The 15,621-nt window shown below is 33.7% G+C and overlaps 1 protein-coding gene across 1 annotated transcript in view; it reads right to left on the bottom strand.

The window, feature by feature from the left end:
* The window catches only part of LOC111701115 (uncharacterized protein KIAA1109), a 63,068-nt gene that overhangs the window by 36,262 nt on the left and 11,185 nt on the right, over positions 1 to 15,621 (bottom strand). The window contains exons 19-33 of the mRNA XM_023472268.1: positions 15,135 to 15,221; positions 13,317 to 13,408; positions 12,746 to 12,815; positions 11,814 to 11,914; positions 10,179 to 10,246; positions 9,521 to 9,612; positions 7,926 to 8,018; positions 6,467 to 6,535; positions 6,066 to 6,118; positions 5,607 to 5,673; positions 4,653 to 4,760; positions 4,017 to 4,151; positions 3,630 to 3,687; positions 1,973 to 2,103; positions 1,496 to 1,564 (exon numbers count right to left, since the gene is read on the bottom strand). Coding sequence (XP_023328036.1) covers positions 1,496 to 1,564; positions 1,973 to 2,103; positions 3,630 to 3,687; positions 4,017 to 4,151; positions 4,653 to 4,760; positions 5,607 to 5,673; positions 6,066 to 6,118; positions 6,467 to 6,535; positions 7,926 to 8,018; positions 9,521 to 9,612; positions 10,179 to 10,246; positions 11,814 to 11,914; positions 12,746 to 12,815; positions 13,317 to 13,408; positions 15,135 to 15,221 — 1,293 coding nt within the window. The remainder of the gene's footprint in view (positions 1 to 1,495; positions 1,565 to 1,972; positions 2,104 to 3,629; positions 3,688 to 4,016; positions 4,152 to 4,652; positions 4,761 to 5,606; positions 5,674 to 6,065; positions 6,119 to 6,466; positions 6,536 to 7,925; positions 8,019 to 9,520; positions 9,613 to 10,178; positions 10,247 to 11,813; positions 11,915 to 12,745; positions 12,816 to 13,316; positions 13,409 to 15,134; positions 15,222 to 15,621) is intronic.

Below are 15,621 nucleotides of genomic sequence, written 5' to 3'. Positions count from 1 at the left end.
CGTCACACCAACTTCAACTTGTATTTTAAACTTGAAAACGTGTAAGAAGTAAAAGTAAGTTCGTGAACAAATATTAAAGGTCGTCGTTTCACTTTCCACCTTTTTTCCCTACTTGTCACTTAAAGATAGATAGATACTTAAAGAGACTGTCATCGTAATTTCAAGTGACTCCCTATGCAAAGATGGCGATGTCTGATCAAGTATGAATTAGATATCCATGTTTTTATTTCTTTAAACTGTTTTCATTTGCAGTTTCTCTGCTAAAATGACTCAAAAGAAGCAAAGTATCCTAGTTAAACACGGTAAGATGAGAAAAATGACGATATATTCCACATTTTGAATGAAATTAATGGAGGATTACTTGAAATTAACCTTACAGTCCATTAAACCAATCAGATTTAAGAGAATGCCAGGCCGGGGTACATGTTCTTTATCAAAACTACTTATGAGTTTTGGCCGGCAATTAAGGTTTTATGGGTGCCGTTGTTAAACGGGTATTGCCTCTTTGCATGGAGAGTCACTTGAAATTAACCTTACAGTCCCTTAAACCAATCAGATTTAAGAGAATGCCAGGCCGGGGTACATGTCAAAACTACTTCTTAGTTTTGGCCGGAAATTAAGAATTTGTTTCCGGTTCCTTTTCAATTTGTTAACAATACTAAACAAAATCCATGTTGAACATACAAGAGTCGAGAGATAGGAAAATGCCAATGACCACGCGCATTGAGCAAAACGCAGCATGACCATAATTAATAAAATATGTGCTGAAAATTTGCATAAATCTAATAGATAATGTATTATCCTTACTCCTATCAAGAGTTACCAGCTCTGAGCCTCTAAGTCATAAATTGAAATATAAAAATACTAGTTTAAATAGTTTTTAAATTTCAATTTTAAAATAGATTTGGAAAAATTGAAAACAGCTAAGGTAAAACACTTATACAACACAAACAATAAAACCTTTAATTGGAAACTCTTAAATAAATTTTAAAATCCATGTAAGGGCTTAATGTAGGTTGGTTTTAATTTTGAATCAAACTAAAGGAACTACAATCGCTACAAATTATAATTTTCTAATCCTTATATTTTACAACCTTATGACGGAGACTTTTCATATTTCAAACTGTAAATTCTGCTGGATCATTTAATAAAAGTTAGAAATATCTAAGGTTTGCAACACCAAGGACCAGATTTATTGGATAGCAATACGTAGTTGAATTACATCCACTTCTCTTCAACTTGAACCGGCGCACAAAAGAAAAGGGTTTAACTACCTCTACATATTTAAACTACAATCTAATTGCCCCAGGTTGGAAAGATATATAGGGATTCAAAGATTTGTTTTATTTAGTTAAAAACTGAACATATGTTAAGCCTTACATGGATTGCAAATTGTTTGAAAGAATTAAAAAAGTCAAAGATAAAAAAATGTCAAAGATAAAAAATGTCAAAGATAAAAAAAATGTCAAAGATAAAATATGTTGGTCTGTGATTCCTTGTCAGCGGTGAGATAGATGAGTGTCTCTAGGCTCATCACTAGGTTGTAGATCTGGGGGATAGTCACCTAGTTCATTATCATTATCATTATCATTATCATTATCAGTTTCATTATCATTTTTTAAAAACAAAAAAAAGTTTTGAAAAAATAATAAGATACGTAAATAACCCAAAAAGGCAGCCTAAAATAATGTTAAGATTAAAGTTAGTTTGCCATAATATAATAATTTCTTTTCTCCAATGATACCCTTATTTAGGGTCCTTGCCTCTTGGAGATTTAAATTTGGAAATATTATAATATACAGATAATTTTACATTATAGCACGATGATTAATTTTTATCATGGTGCTATAATATAAAGTTAATTTAACTTAATAGCACGCCAATTAGTTTATTGCACTTCAATAATAAAGTTTACCATGAAGTGAGTATGAATGATAAAGAACACAATAGTTTTAAATAAACATAAACAAACCTTCCCGAGGAGGTTCCCGCAGGTCAGCTCCATCAGCCAGGTATACTCCAGAGTCTCAGCTCCTAGCTCTCGGTCAAGCTCGGAGAACATCGCGTGACCGCGGAATTGAAGACCGGTCAACAGTAGGTTACCTAGGAAACAAATACTGTCATTAAACAACGTGGCAAATAATTAAAAATCGTTTTTAGTCTGCACGGCAAGCGTTAGTAAATTGGAGGTTTCTCTGTGAGTGTGAAATACTTTGTAATCAGCCATATATTTGATATCTGATGTATTTATTAACTCAAACTATTTTTCCCCTCCCAACAATCTATTGTGAACCTAGCTAAATAAAAAAATAAAACCTACACATCTGGTGACCCGAAGTTAGTTTCTTTGAGGTCCAATCATATCAGAAGTTACAAAGAGCTTCGCTTGACCAACACTAGATCGCGAAAATACTAGTCAACTGTTATCAGTTGATCGGTAGTTTACGCTATGAAGTATGAAGTATGAATATAGATGTTCAGTTCAGGTGTCTTAGACAAGACTATAGATAAATAAATAAACATAGATAGCTTATGTACGAAAAATCAAATAGCTACGTACAATTTTGTATAATTAGTTCAGAAATGTCTTCTTATGCGAAATCTATCTTTATCTAAGAACAAGACCAAAAAAAAAGATGACAATTTATTTAATCTTCTTTTCATTCAATGATTAAAGGAAGTGACCGGCAATGTACGATTTTTTTAGAATTCATTTGAGACATATAAAACGTTTTGATGATAAATAAGTACTGAGTTTGAACGCAAAGTCGACGTTCAATATCATCCATTTGGGTGAATACTTCTGAGCATCGATTTTTTCAAAATTATGAAATAACGACGACAAAAAATGTAAAAAAAAATTCTTCCATGTACTTATTAGATGTTTAAGAACATATTTCTCAATTAAAATTTTCTCAATAAATCAATGTCAGAATCAATTATTTCTTTTTCATCATAATATTGATTTTCTTAATTTCACGAATTTGTTCGCAGATTTCTTTAAATTCTTTAAATGTCGTCTTTTCAATAAAAATACCAAGAAATCTACAGAAAATGTTTGTGAACAATGAGACATTACAGAAACTAATAACTGAATAAGATTACTTATTTTCGATATTAAGAGTTAATTTTTATTTTCTCAACCTGTTCCTAAACAACTAATTAGTTTACTGTAAGTAAAAACCCTTGGTTTCCCTCCTTTGGACAAAACAAATATAATCTCACTCCATGCACAAAATCCTGTATACGCCCTTGTTCGCATAAATTCTACAAAAGTTAGTCTACTGTCTTAAAATCAGAACAACTGAAGGCAATTGTTAAAAAAACTAGATACTTCAGTAACATTTAAATGAAAATAAAAATTGTTTCCTCCTTGCGCAGCTGTACATTTCTGCAAGTAGAAATCAAAAATTTCAAGTTTCAGATAGAAGCAAGGATATGTTCGTTATTCTCTATGTAGTTACGCGTTGATTCCCATATATTCAAAGAGATCCATTACCTTGTCTTGTAGTATAAGAATCCTCTCTGTCCGTTGACTCCCATATATTTAAAGAGATCTATTACCTTGTCTTGTAGTATCAGAATCCTCTTTGTCCGTTGATTCCCATATATTAAAAGAGATCTATTACCTTGTCTTGTAGTATCAGAATCCTCTTTGTTTGCTGATTTCTCGACAAGATCTGATACCTTAACATCATTAGTAGGTTTTCAATTCGCTCTTTAGTTGTGACAAATTTTGCCAAATACTACTCATAAACCGAAACAAGAAAGAAGGGCTATAATCTTGTAATCTTGAGCGCCAAAAAAATATACAAAGCCAAGGGCCAAGGCCTGGTGACTCTTCAAAGTCTGTCCGGTTTCAATATTTAATGCATAATTTTCATTGCTCAATAAATCGCTGCGGTAACAGACACACAGTGAATAGGATCAATATAATTTTGATGCGGATCCGGATCTTTATCCTGGAATAAAATGGACCTTGAGTAGGACGGGTTTCTATGAATGATTAATCCTACCTTAAGAAGGACTGGTGAGAGTAGGAGCTGTAGCCTGGTTTCTCTAAATGATTTATCCATCTCAAAAACCAGTTTTTCTACGCATAAAACTGGACAGGGAGGTTCCGACGGAGAACAATATTTCACCAGGTTCGCCTGAAAATAAATCATATCTTAATAGGCGTTACTAAACTTTTTTGAAATCTAGAAATTCTGCCCAGCTGTGCTAAAACAGAACTTTTGACAAAGTTATGTTAAAAAGTAAAGTTGTTGGAAATATCAAAACCAATTTATTTTTTTAACAAAAATTGATAAAATTTAACAGTAGATGCTAAATCAGTTCTTTGTCCATTTTCCTTATATTCACTGAACCAAAAGTGTTTGCAGATTTCATAGAGGCATTTTCCCAAACATTTGAAACCAAGATGAGGATGTGAAGAAAGCGAAGTTTAAGCATATGGACTAGGTTTAGGATAATAATATGGACTAGTATGATGATAATAATATGGACTAGTATGAGGATAATAACATGGACTAGTATGAGGATAATAATATGGACTAGTATGAGGATATTAATACGGGCTAGTATGAGGATAGGAGTTTGCACTAGTATTAGATGGTGATGATGAAAGGAATGATGACGATGAGTACAGTTACCTGAAGATCATGAACGGTCATGTCAAGTATAACGTTGAGAGGACGATAATCTCGTGGATCAAACTCTTTAGTCTTCTTCTCCACCTTGCTCTCTTTACTCTCCACAACCTGGAAATTAAAGGGAGTGTTCACCCATTCAAAATACACATGATACTCATATTTTTGATTTTAGAAAAACAACCAAGGCTAGCTTGGTATTCCTCTACACCCTAAATTTTAATTTATCTCTTCGTTAGTGTCTCTGTTATCACCCTGCCACAGATCACCTGACAATCTCCTACCTTCAAATCCTTACCTTTCCCAAAACATACGTGAATTTGATTTGCGTATCCAATTATATTCATTGTCGTTAACTATCTTAGGGCCTACCGATCAAAACAACCTAACCTGGTTAGGCGGGTCCAAATTGCATAATAAATTGTGATAGCTTTGTAATAAAATATGCTTTGTAATTGTATAAAAATATAAAAAAAAAATATGGCAGTTGCCAAAAGGAGTTACGCGCACTTGCCGCGTTGAATTACAAGAATGAGAGAGGTTAGTATATACAGGGTGTCCCACATCAAATTAGACCGCGTCAATGGGTTTAAATTACAATTTGAGGGATAAATCAGAAAATTTAAGGAAAATGAATCATTTAAAAAAAATTTAATGAGGCTAATAGAATTTTTTTTTTGCAGAAAATGCTAGATTTTTGAGTATTATGTGCGTATTTTGGCGTCGAAGATTGGAGATAATCTTATATGATATGGGAGGCTCTGTAATTCAGGGTTAGGTTGGGTTCAGACACTTTCTGGGCCGAGCGCTGCGGCTAGGACAAGCTAGAGGGCCGAGCGCCGCGGCTAGACCAGGCTCTCTCCCTCTCTGTTTTGCAATTCAGCGCGGCATGCGCGTCATTTTTTTAAGGCTTCTGCTTCTAGGATATGTAGATGCCGGATGTGGCCTGGTTTTTACCTGCTCATCCATAGGTGTATAACGCTGATCCTCTCCGAATAGGTTCTCTTTCACGTGCATAAAGTTTCTGACAAAAAAATATAACATTTTAAAAAAATGTCTAAAAGATTAAAACATCACATTATATTCAATTTAACTTTTACTGAGTGTATCAGCTTATTTCTTAATGAACATAATGTAAGTAAATCTTCAAACTTTTCAAAATGTCCAGAAACTAGATTTTACTGTTCTGGCCGGCACATCTCAAGCCTTTATTTTCTTAAGACTTTATTATTTTCTTTATAATTTAGGAAAAAGGGTAAAAGCTTATATTAAAAAAAGTTCATGTAATTCTATTTCTCTTGACGAATCTTATTAAAATATTCGACGAAAACTAGTTCAATCCTTATTGTAAGACTTGTATTTTGTTAATTGTTGAAATATAAAATTTAATATTAAATGAATGTGTTTGTATTTAACCTGATCAAGGTCCCATACAGGAAAACTAGACTAGGCCCAACCTCTAGTTCTACCTAAACAATATTAAAAAATAAATATATGCAAATTTAAAAATGTTTTTTTTAAACATTAACAAAGAAAGATTTTGGAGATTTTCGTGTTTCTCATATGGATTTATCAGATTTCAATTTGTTAAAGCGATTATTTTTCGCCGAAAGCCTATACCCTCTTTCGTTTTTCGCGAACACTCCCTTTAAGAAGCAAAAATTGACCATCCTACATAAGCTACCCCTTTAGCCCAGTGAGGTGACAGTCGGAGGTAACGTCAAGAAAAATTGTAAAAAAAGTAAGAATTTTTAAGAGGGTCGGGGAGGGGGGGGGAGGTTTAAAAACATTATATTTATATATCGTGTGAATTATACCTTGCATAAATCTGGTTCTAAGCTTTCTGGATCAAAGGGGGGCAGTTCCTCTCCTATTTCAACAGGAACCTGAACATTATACAAAAAAACTATGAACTATGAACACTGAACAGTGACAATGAACAAATGCACTAATGAACTAAGAAACAATGAACATTGAACAATGTGCAATGGTAATCAATAGATAAGATTAAGGAAACATAGTAAGCAAGATCAGATCGCGTTAAACAAATGTTTATAGGGTAAACACATATGTCAAGTTTTTAACGATAAGACAACGGCGCAACACAAGACGTTGGGAATAACCTTTTTATCAGCCTTGTGCAAAACAAAAAATAGAAAGACTTCGAAAACGAACTGGAAACAGGTTTACTGATATATCGTATTTTTGTATGCGTGTGCTTACGGCCACAACCCTAAAAATAAAAATATTTTAAAGTAAAAAATGAACAATGTTCGAAAAGATTAATGAAATATGAACAATAAGAAATAACCAATACAAGAAACAGTAAACATTAAAAAATATATGAATAAACATTATAAAATAAACATTAATCATTAAAAAATAAATAAATCAATATTATAAAATAAACAGTAAACATTAAAAAATAAATGAAAAAACATTATAAAATAAATAAACATTAAACAAAATACAACAAACACATAAAAGCAATACAAAAACAGCAACAAATAATTAGAAAGAAGTAAACTATAAAGTAAAAAAATGAAGAATTGTAAATCCATTTTCTTCTATTAGAAAATAAAATTAAAAAAGGTTAAACCCCGTCCAATCTAATAAAAATAATGAAAGGTAAATATTTGATGTTGGGCAATAAGCAAGATTTTGTTCTAAATATTAGATATAATAAAATATTAATAAAACAATCCAATTCACCCGTTAATCAAAGGCTACAAAGGGAATACAAATTTCAAAGAAGTTAAAATTATTGTTTGATTTACTTTAAAGACCAAGAAAGACAAAAACTTTACTAAAAATAACAGCTTTAAAAGAGTTAAAGGGAATGTCAATGTAATTTCAAGTGACCATAATACAAATCTAATGGTACAAAAACATTGCTGCAGTATACAGAAAAGCAAAGACGTCATTCATTCCAGTTTTCTGATTCTGAAGTGCAGAGCAGTACAGTACAGTACAGTACAGTACAGTACAGTACAGTACAGTACAGTACAGTACTTTACAGTACTTTACAGTAGTTTAGTACTTAAAAGTACACTGCAATAGCAAATAGGATAACAATACATTACAACAGGATTTAAATTTAAATCCTAGTTCTTCTGTACCCCAGGCTTTCCTCTTTCTGAAGAGCAACCTCGCGTGATTATACTAGTAAAGGTTAGGTTAGTTTTTTCAAAAGGAGGAAGATGAGCAAAGGGTGGGGGGGGGGTCCAATGCACATTTAATAAAAACAATTTGTCTTTTAACCTAATGAAGTCGTACCTGTCTGTCTTGTCCAGGATAATGATGGTCACCATCTACTGGTCGGAGAGGACCAAGGAGAACCTGTTCTCGTTCAGGGGTTCCAATATCCGCCTAGAAACAAGAAGTACAGTGATAACCATAAATCTTTGGAAAAATAGTACTCTGCGTACTTTTTTATCATTAAGGATTTTACAATTACAGTGCTTATATTTTTCAAAATCATTACAATGACCCTCCCTCCCCCTCCACTCTTAAAAAGCTTTCGTTTGTTCCAAAAGTTGGGGTTTTTTTTACGCAACAATTTGTTAAGAGGTTTGGGTGAAAAAAAAAGTATCCAAAATCATTGAAAAACTTGCCTTCTGTGGTCAAATTTCATAGTCTAGGTCCTGGAATGGGAGTAGGATGAAATCCACTGTACCTGTGCTCTAGGTCCTGCTCCTGGTATAGGAGTAGGATGGAATGGAATAAACTGTATCTGTGCTCTGGGTTCTGGTATAGGAGAAGGATGGAATCCAATGTACCTATTCTCTAAGTCCTAGTACAGGAGTAGGAGAGAATCCACTATACCTATGCTCTAGGTCCTGCTCCTGGTATAGGAGTAGGATGAAATGGAACAAACTGTATCTGTGCTCTGGGTTCTGGTATAGGAGTAGGATGGAATCCAATGTACCTATGCTCTGAGTCCTAGTATAGGAGTAGGAGAGAATCCACTATACCAATGCTCTAGGTTCTGCTCCTGGTATAGGAGTAGGATGGAATCCAATGTACCTATGCTCTAAGTCCTAGTATAGGAGTAGGAGAGAATCCACTATACATATGCTCTAGATTCTTCTCCTGGTATAGGAGTAGGATGGAATCCAATGTACCTATGCTCTAAGTCCTAGTATAGGAGTAGGATAGAATCCACTATACCTATGATCTAGATTCTTCTACTGGTATAGGAGTAGGATGGAATCCAATGTACCTATGCTCTAAGTCCTAGTATAGGAGTAGGAGAGAATCCACTATACATATGCTCTAGGTCCTGCTCCTGGTATAGGAGTAGGATGGAATCCAATGTACCTATGCTCTAAGTCCTAGTATAGGAGTAGGATGGAATCCAGTGTACCTGTGCTCTAGGTCCTGGTATAGGAGTAGGATGGAATCCAATGTACCTATGCTCTAAATCCTATAAAAGGAGTAGGAGAGAATCCACTATACATATGCTCTAGATTCTGCTCCTGGTATAGGAGTAGGATGGAATCCACTGTACCTGTGCTCTAGGTCCTAGTAAAGGAGTAGGATGGAATCCACTGTACCTGTGCTCTAGGTCCTGTATAGGAGTAGGATGGAATCCACTGTACCTGAGCTCTAGGTCCTGGTATAGGAGTAGGATGGAATCCAATGTACCTGTGCTCTAGGTCCTGGTATAGGAGTAGGATGGAATCCACTGTACCTGTGCTCTAGGTCCTGTATAGGAGTAGGATGGAATCCACTGTACCTGTGCTCTAGGTCCTGTATAGGAGTAGGATGGAATCCACTGTACCTGTGCTCTAGGTCCTGGTAAAGGATAGGGATGAAATACACTGTACCAGTGCTCTGGGTTCTGGTATAAAAGAAGGATGGGAATGTACCTGTGCTTTAGGTCCAGGTATAGGAGTAGGATGGAAGAGAAATGAGATGGATAATACAAGATTAGGAACACACCAGCAGTCTATCCAACCCTCTGCAATATCAAATCAATATAAATATTAATCAAAAACTGCTACTGGTTGATGGTTCAGAAACAGGAAAAGATCGAAACGAAAATGCATTCAATTTCAATTTCAGCTTACAAAAACGGGTTTCGTCACCAATGATGTTTTTGAACTCGACTTTGCGATTTTCACCGTTCAGGTTGATCAATATTTGAACTTAACAATAACAAGGTCTTTTCTTTAATTATTTTCATATTTGATTGATAACGACTTAAAAAAGATGATCAAATAACGTTGCATTTTCAAAATAACTTTTTCCAGTTTTGTATCTTTTCTTAAAAAAAAATAATTTCCCCCGTCCCCCTCGCCTTTCGAAAATCCTTTATTTTCTCCAAAAAGTTAGGTACGATTGCGAGGATTTTTTAGGATTGTATTTGCTGAGTCAAGGAAAATGAACGATTTTTAGGAAAACATATTTTTTGGGAGTAGAATAAAAAAAACTTGCATTTTGATGTTCAATTTTTAATATCATTTCCCAGGGAGTAGGGGTAATTCTTAAAAATATACTCCCCTGACTTTATTTAAATTTAAAAACCTGTATAATCACATCTTCTTCTCCAGTTACCAGCTTGTAAATCTTTCTTCCAGCCTATGCTACCATCCCTAAACTCCAACAGATGTAAACAGAATAATTAGGATCATAGAAACAGTTATCACATTAAACTCATTCAATCCTCTCTGCTCAATCATTTAGACGTTCTTGAATCAATTCTGTTTTAACAAAGTTTAACTAATTTCTCAGATTTTTAAATCTTGTAAATAAATCTTTGTATTTGATGTAACAGACAAAAAGAACAGAAGAGCTTACTAATCTATAAACAGAAGTCAGAATTAACATAGTTCAACTACATACTGACATTTTAACTACGTATCTAGTGCAACTAAAGGGTGATTCTAAAAAAAACACACAAGATGGTAAAACTCAAAATTAACCAATAAAATAAGATAGAAGATGGCTAAAAATCCAATAAATATTAAGAACAGGATCCTTTAAGGCTAATTGATGGGGGAAAAAAATGACAAAAACATCTTGAAAACACTGATCAAGGTTTGTATTCAAAATACTAAATAAGCCAGTGCTGGAGAAATAATAAAGTGATTATTTTCTGGTATATACCATGTTTTTAGTCGAAAACCCATCACACAAACAACATCTTAAGCTTCATTTTTTCATATCTAATACAAAAAAATGAAAATGGCATGAAAAGTAGTCTGTTTTTACAAACTGACGGGCAATGAAAATCAATAACTTCAAAAAGAAAGATTGGTTTGGTGGTAATTTAATAATAATAACATGCGCATGAGTATGAAGAGTAAGTATTTTCAATGAAATTGTGGCGTAAATATAAAAATCTCGATTTAAACCATAATTTAAGTAATCAAAGTCAAAATAGTGACCTGGGATGATAGAGCTACATTCAAAGGAGCTGAAAGTATTAAATGATAAGCTTTTTAAAAATTGTGATTTAACCCTGAATAAAGATACACAGAGAATTTGATTTTGTGGGCGTTTACCGGCTTTTATTCCATGTAAAATACCGTTTGTTCTCTGATAAAAATGGGAGTCAGATCTATAAAAGAGACTAACGAGTGATATAAAAACATAAAGTAAAGGTTATATGCAAACTTTTTAGATTGGTACGTTTTTAATCTTTTGATTCACCGCCTGCAGCCCCGATAAATAAAAATTTGCATTTTGTGTGTTTTTTTAGAATCACCCTTTATCTACACATAGTTAAACTACTTATAGCTTTTTAATAAATCCAACCTAGGGGCTTTCAGGGACTGTAAGCGTAATTTCATGTGACCCACCATGCAAAGATGGCAATGCCCGATGTACAACCGTAACATTAAAACTTTAATCTGATCAAAAATGTGGAAGATATCGTCGCTTTCCATACTGTTAAGTGTTTAATTCTGATAATTTCTCTTTTAAGCAAGAAATGCGGAAGTAATTTTTGCAGAGAAACCGCAATGAAATAAAGAAATGGAAATCTCATTCTTACTTGATACAACAAAGCTTTTAAGGTACAGTGGTAAATCGGGCAATGTCATGTTTGAGTGGAGGGCAACTAGAGAATTCGCTTGCAGTCCCTTTAACCCTGCTATATACTGAGATGTGAGCCTCAAGGGGGGGGGGGTGCCTGTTTATCTTGAATATATCTGTTTCCTGTTGACGAACTTAACCTCAGGGTCTAGGGTTGTGAGGATGTGATGGCTGGTGAACGTGTCCGGGAGGTGCAGGACTAACTCCATGTTCTCTCCAGATACCTGGATAATATTATTTTACAGTGGGAACCATACAAATGTTTAATAGGAAGACGACATTTAGGCAATCTTTTGTGCATTTGATATGCTTCACATTTTATATTTTTACCAGGAACGTAAATAATTCAATTAAATCTAAAACTTATCATTCAGATATTAAAATGTCAAATTCAATTCGATTCATATCATGTATATTATGGTGAAACAAGAAGAAGTGAATAATAAAATCAAAAGGTGCATAGGTTCTCTGGGTGATGTCAGCCCTTAGTATTAAAATACAAAAACATTATTGCTCTAACTTGATGAAATTAGGTGGAAGTATTTTTGAAAAAATCTGGATTTTTGTTCAGGAGGCAATTCGATACTCTGTAACAAAAAATGTTGTACATGCTGCATTTAGTTATACAAATTGAGATACAATGCTGAAATTTTACATTCAGCCTCCCCTCCCATTGGTGCCCTCTACCAGGATCACAAAGAAAATTTAGGATCGGAGGTCATTGACTTTTACCAACAATAAATATTTTGCCGAAAAACCGAAAACGACCTCAACCTGATGCAATGTTCCAATCAATCTCAAATGTTCATATTGGGCCACATCACCCATAGAATCTGTGCACCCAAAAAAAAAATGTCGAACCTCATTCGTGTGTATAAACAGGGGACATTAGTTCACTGAGTGTTAGAAATGGGCCAAGTGTTAGTTTTGGAACTAAGTTCCTCTGATATAGTTGATATTTCATAATATTCTATAGAAACATTGAATACGATTTTAAGTGGAACAACCCATATTTGAGCCGCGGCTCAAATTCTTTAAATTCTGCCTGTGATTACCTTGAAGAGAAAGAGAACGGATTCTGGAAGGAAGTGTGTATAGGGTAGGGAGAAGGATATTGACAACGATCTAATATTTGACAACAGTCAACAAATATTTAAATTAAATTGGAACATAACTCCTCTTCTGGAAGAGCTATTTAGAGGAACATCAAGGTTTTGAAATTGTTGAGAGTAACGGGATAAAGCTTTGCTTTCTAATACTTAAGCGTAAAATCAAAAATAACGGAGCTACGAGGTCACAAAGCTGTAATATTGCAAATTTTCTCTGTCTAGATTGTAGTGTATCGAGCAAAACGAATAACTTTGCAAGCACATGTTTGTTCTTTCGTTCAAAAATAAAAATAACAGTTAACAGTTCTAAAGCTTGCAAACTCGTTAAATGCAAAGGCGTCACCAAAAAAATCTTTTCTTTTGCAAAATTAGCCGAACCTGATGCAATTAGCCGAACAAGAAGAAAATGGAGATTTAGAAAAACATAAATGTCCAAATATTTGCAGCTGCTATCATCTAATTAGTTTTAGAATTTTGTTAAAAAAAAATATGTTAAAAAATTACACTGTTAACATTCCTGCCACATATTCCCATATGAGAGTTCTCAGGATAGGTGCTAGTTGTATCAATCCAGTTATACTCATTAGCTGTAGTTATACACTCAAACTCCTAGGAATACAGACATACTCATTAGCTGTAGTTATACACTCAAACTCCTAGGAATAAAGACATACTCATTAGCTGTAGTTATACACTCAAACTCCTAGGAGTACAGATATACTCATTAGCTGTAGTCATACACTCAAACTCCTAGGAATACAAACATACTCATTAGCTGTAGTTATACACTCAAACTCCCAGGAATACAGATATACTCATTAGCTGTAGTTATACACTCAAACTCCAAGGAATACAGATATACTCATTAGCTGTAAGTATACACTCAAACTCCTAGGAATACAGACATACTCATTAGCTGTACTTATACACTCAAACTCCTAGGAATACAGATATTATAGAAGTCTCAATAACTCAGAATGATAACATATTTTCACAAGTTTATTTATTCATATGTTACTCTTTTAACATACTAAGAATGACTAGTGTAAAATCCGAGATTGAACAAGTTTGCGAAATATCAGTGAAACTGTTTGCGCATTTATGCAAACTCAATTCTAATTTTAACATGTAGGACAAAATCATATTTTCTTATAACTAAAAGTCAGGCTTCTACAGTTCTCCCTCCCAAGTTTCAGGCATGGTGCAGCAGGNATAAATTCTCTCGTCGGGGTCACCAGTATAGAAGTCTCAATAACTCAGAATGATAACATATTTTCACAAGTTTATTTATTCATATGTCACTCGTTTAACATACTAAGAATGACTAGTGTAAAATCCGAGATTGAACAAGTTTGCGAAATATCAGTAAACTGTTTGCGCATTTAAGCAAACTCAATTCTAATTTTAACATTTAGGACAAAATCATATTTTCTTATAACTAAAAGTCAGGCTTCTAAAATATACTCATTAGCTGTAGTTATACACTCAAACTCCTAGGAATACAGACATACTCATTAGCTGTTGTTATACACTCAAACTTCCAGGAATACAGATATACTCATTAGCTGTAGTTATACACTCAATCTCCTAGGAATACAGATATACTCATTAGCTGTAGTTATACACTCAAACTCTTAAGAAACACCATTAAAGGTAAGGTAGGCTTAATAAAGTAAGACAATAAGTCAGAATGTCAATACGTCAGTAAGTCTATTAGAGTAAGTCCATGAGTCAGTAAGTCAGAAAGTGTGAGGATCTAACCCTGAGTAAGAACTTGAAGTTAAATGTATAAGAAACTATCCTTGAGTAAAAACTTGAAGTTCCATGTATAAGGAACTAACCTTGAGTAAGAACTTAAAGTTCCATGTGTAAGGAACTTACCTTGAGTAAGAACTTGAAGTGCCATGTATAAAAACCTTACCTTGAGTAAGAACTTGAAGTTCCATGTGTAAAGAACTAACCTTGAGTAAGATCTTGAAGTTTCATGTATCAGGAACTCCTTGAGTAAGAACTTGAAATTCCATGTGTAAGGAACTAACCTTGAGTAAGAACTTAAAGTTCCATGTATAAGGAACTTACCTTGAGTAAGAACTTAAAGTTCCATGTATAAGGAACTTACCTTGAGTAAGAACTTAAAGTTCCATGTATAAGGAACTTACCTTGAGTAAGAACTTGAAATTCCATGTATAAGGAACTAACCTTGAGTAAGAACTTAAAGTTCTATGTATAAGGAACTTACCTTGAGTAAGAACTTACTTGAGTAAGAACTTGAAATTCCATGTATAAGGAACTAACCTTGAGAAAGAACTTGAAATTCCATGTGTAAGGAACTAACCTTGAGTAAGAACTTGAAGTTCCATGTGTAAGGAACGAACCCTAGAAGATCAGGAGGAGATCTACTCGACCAATCCTCTACCAAATCCTATATATTTTTACAAAATAAATTGAAATAAAAAATATATAAATACTCAACAGTCAACCATCAATTTGTAGAAATCAAATACAATACAGAAAACACATTCATTTCTCTCTTCAGTCTTCACACACAAAAAAAAACATTCTTCGGCATTAATATATATATCTTTATTTCTTGTAAATGAAAGTACTTTACAAAGTACTTGAGCTGGGAAAAGAATATTTCAGTAATATGGGGAGAGAGAGGTCATATTTTTCATTTGCAATAATCTTTTTTTTCGACTTCTCTAAATAATAATACTATTTATAATCATGTGTTTGATTTTAAACATGTTCTTACTCATGAAAATTCTCCCCTCCCGTTTTTAAAATATTAAGTGAAAAATAAGTAGGGGTAGGGTAGGGGG

The sequence above is a fragment of the Eurytemora carolleeae genome, unplaced genomic scaffold (assembly GCF_000591075.1).
Source record: "Eurytemora carolleeae unplaced genomic scaffold, Eaff_2.0 scaffold216, whole genome shotgun sequence".
NCBI lineage: Eukaryota > Metazoa > Arthropoda > Copepoda > Calanoida > Temoridae > Eurytemora > Eurytemora carolleeae.
Note: the sequence above shows the minus strand (reverse complement) of the source record. Positions and strands in the feature narration are given on the sequence as shown.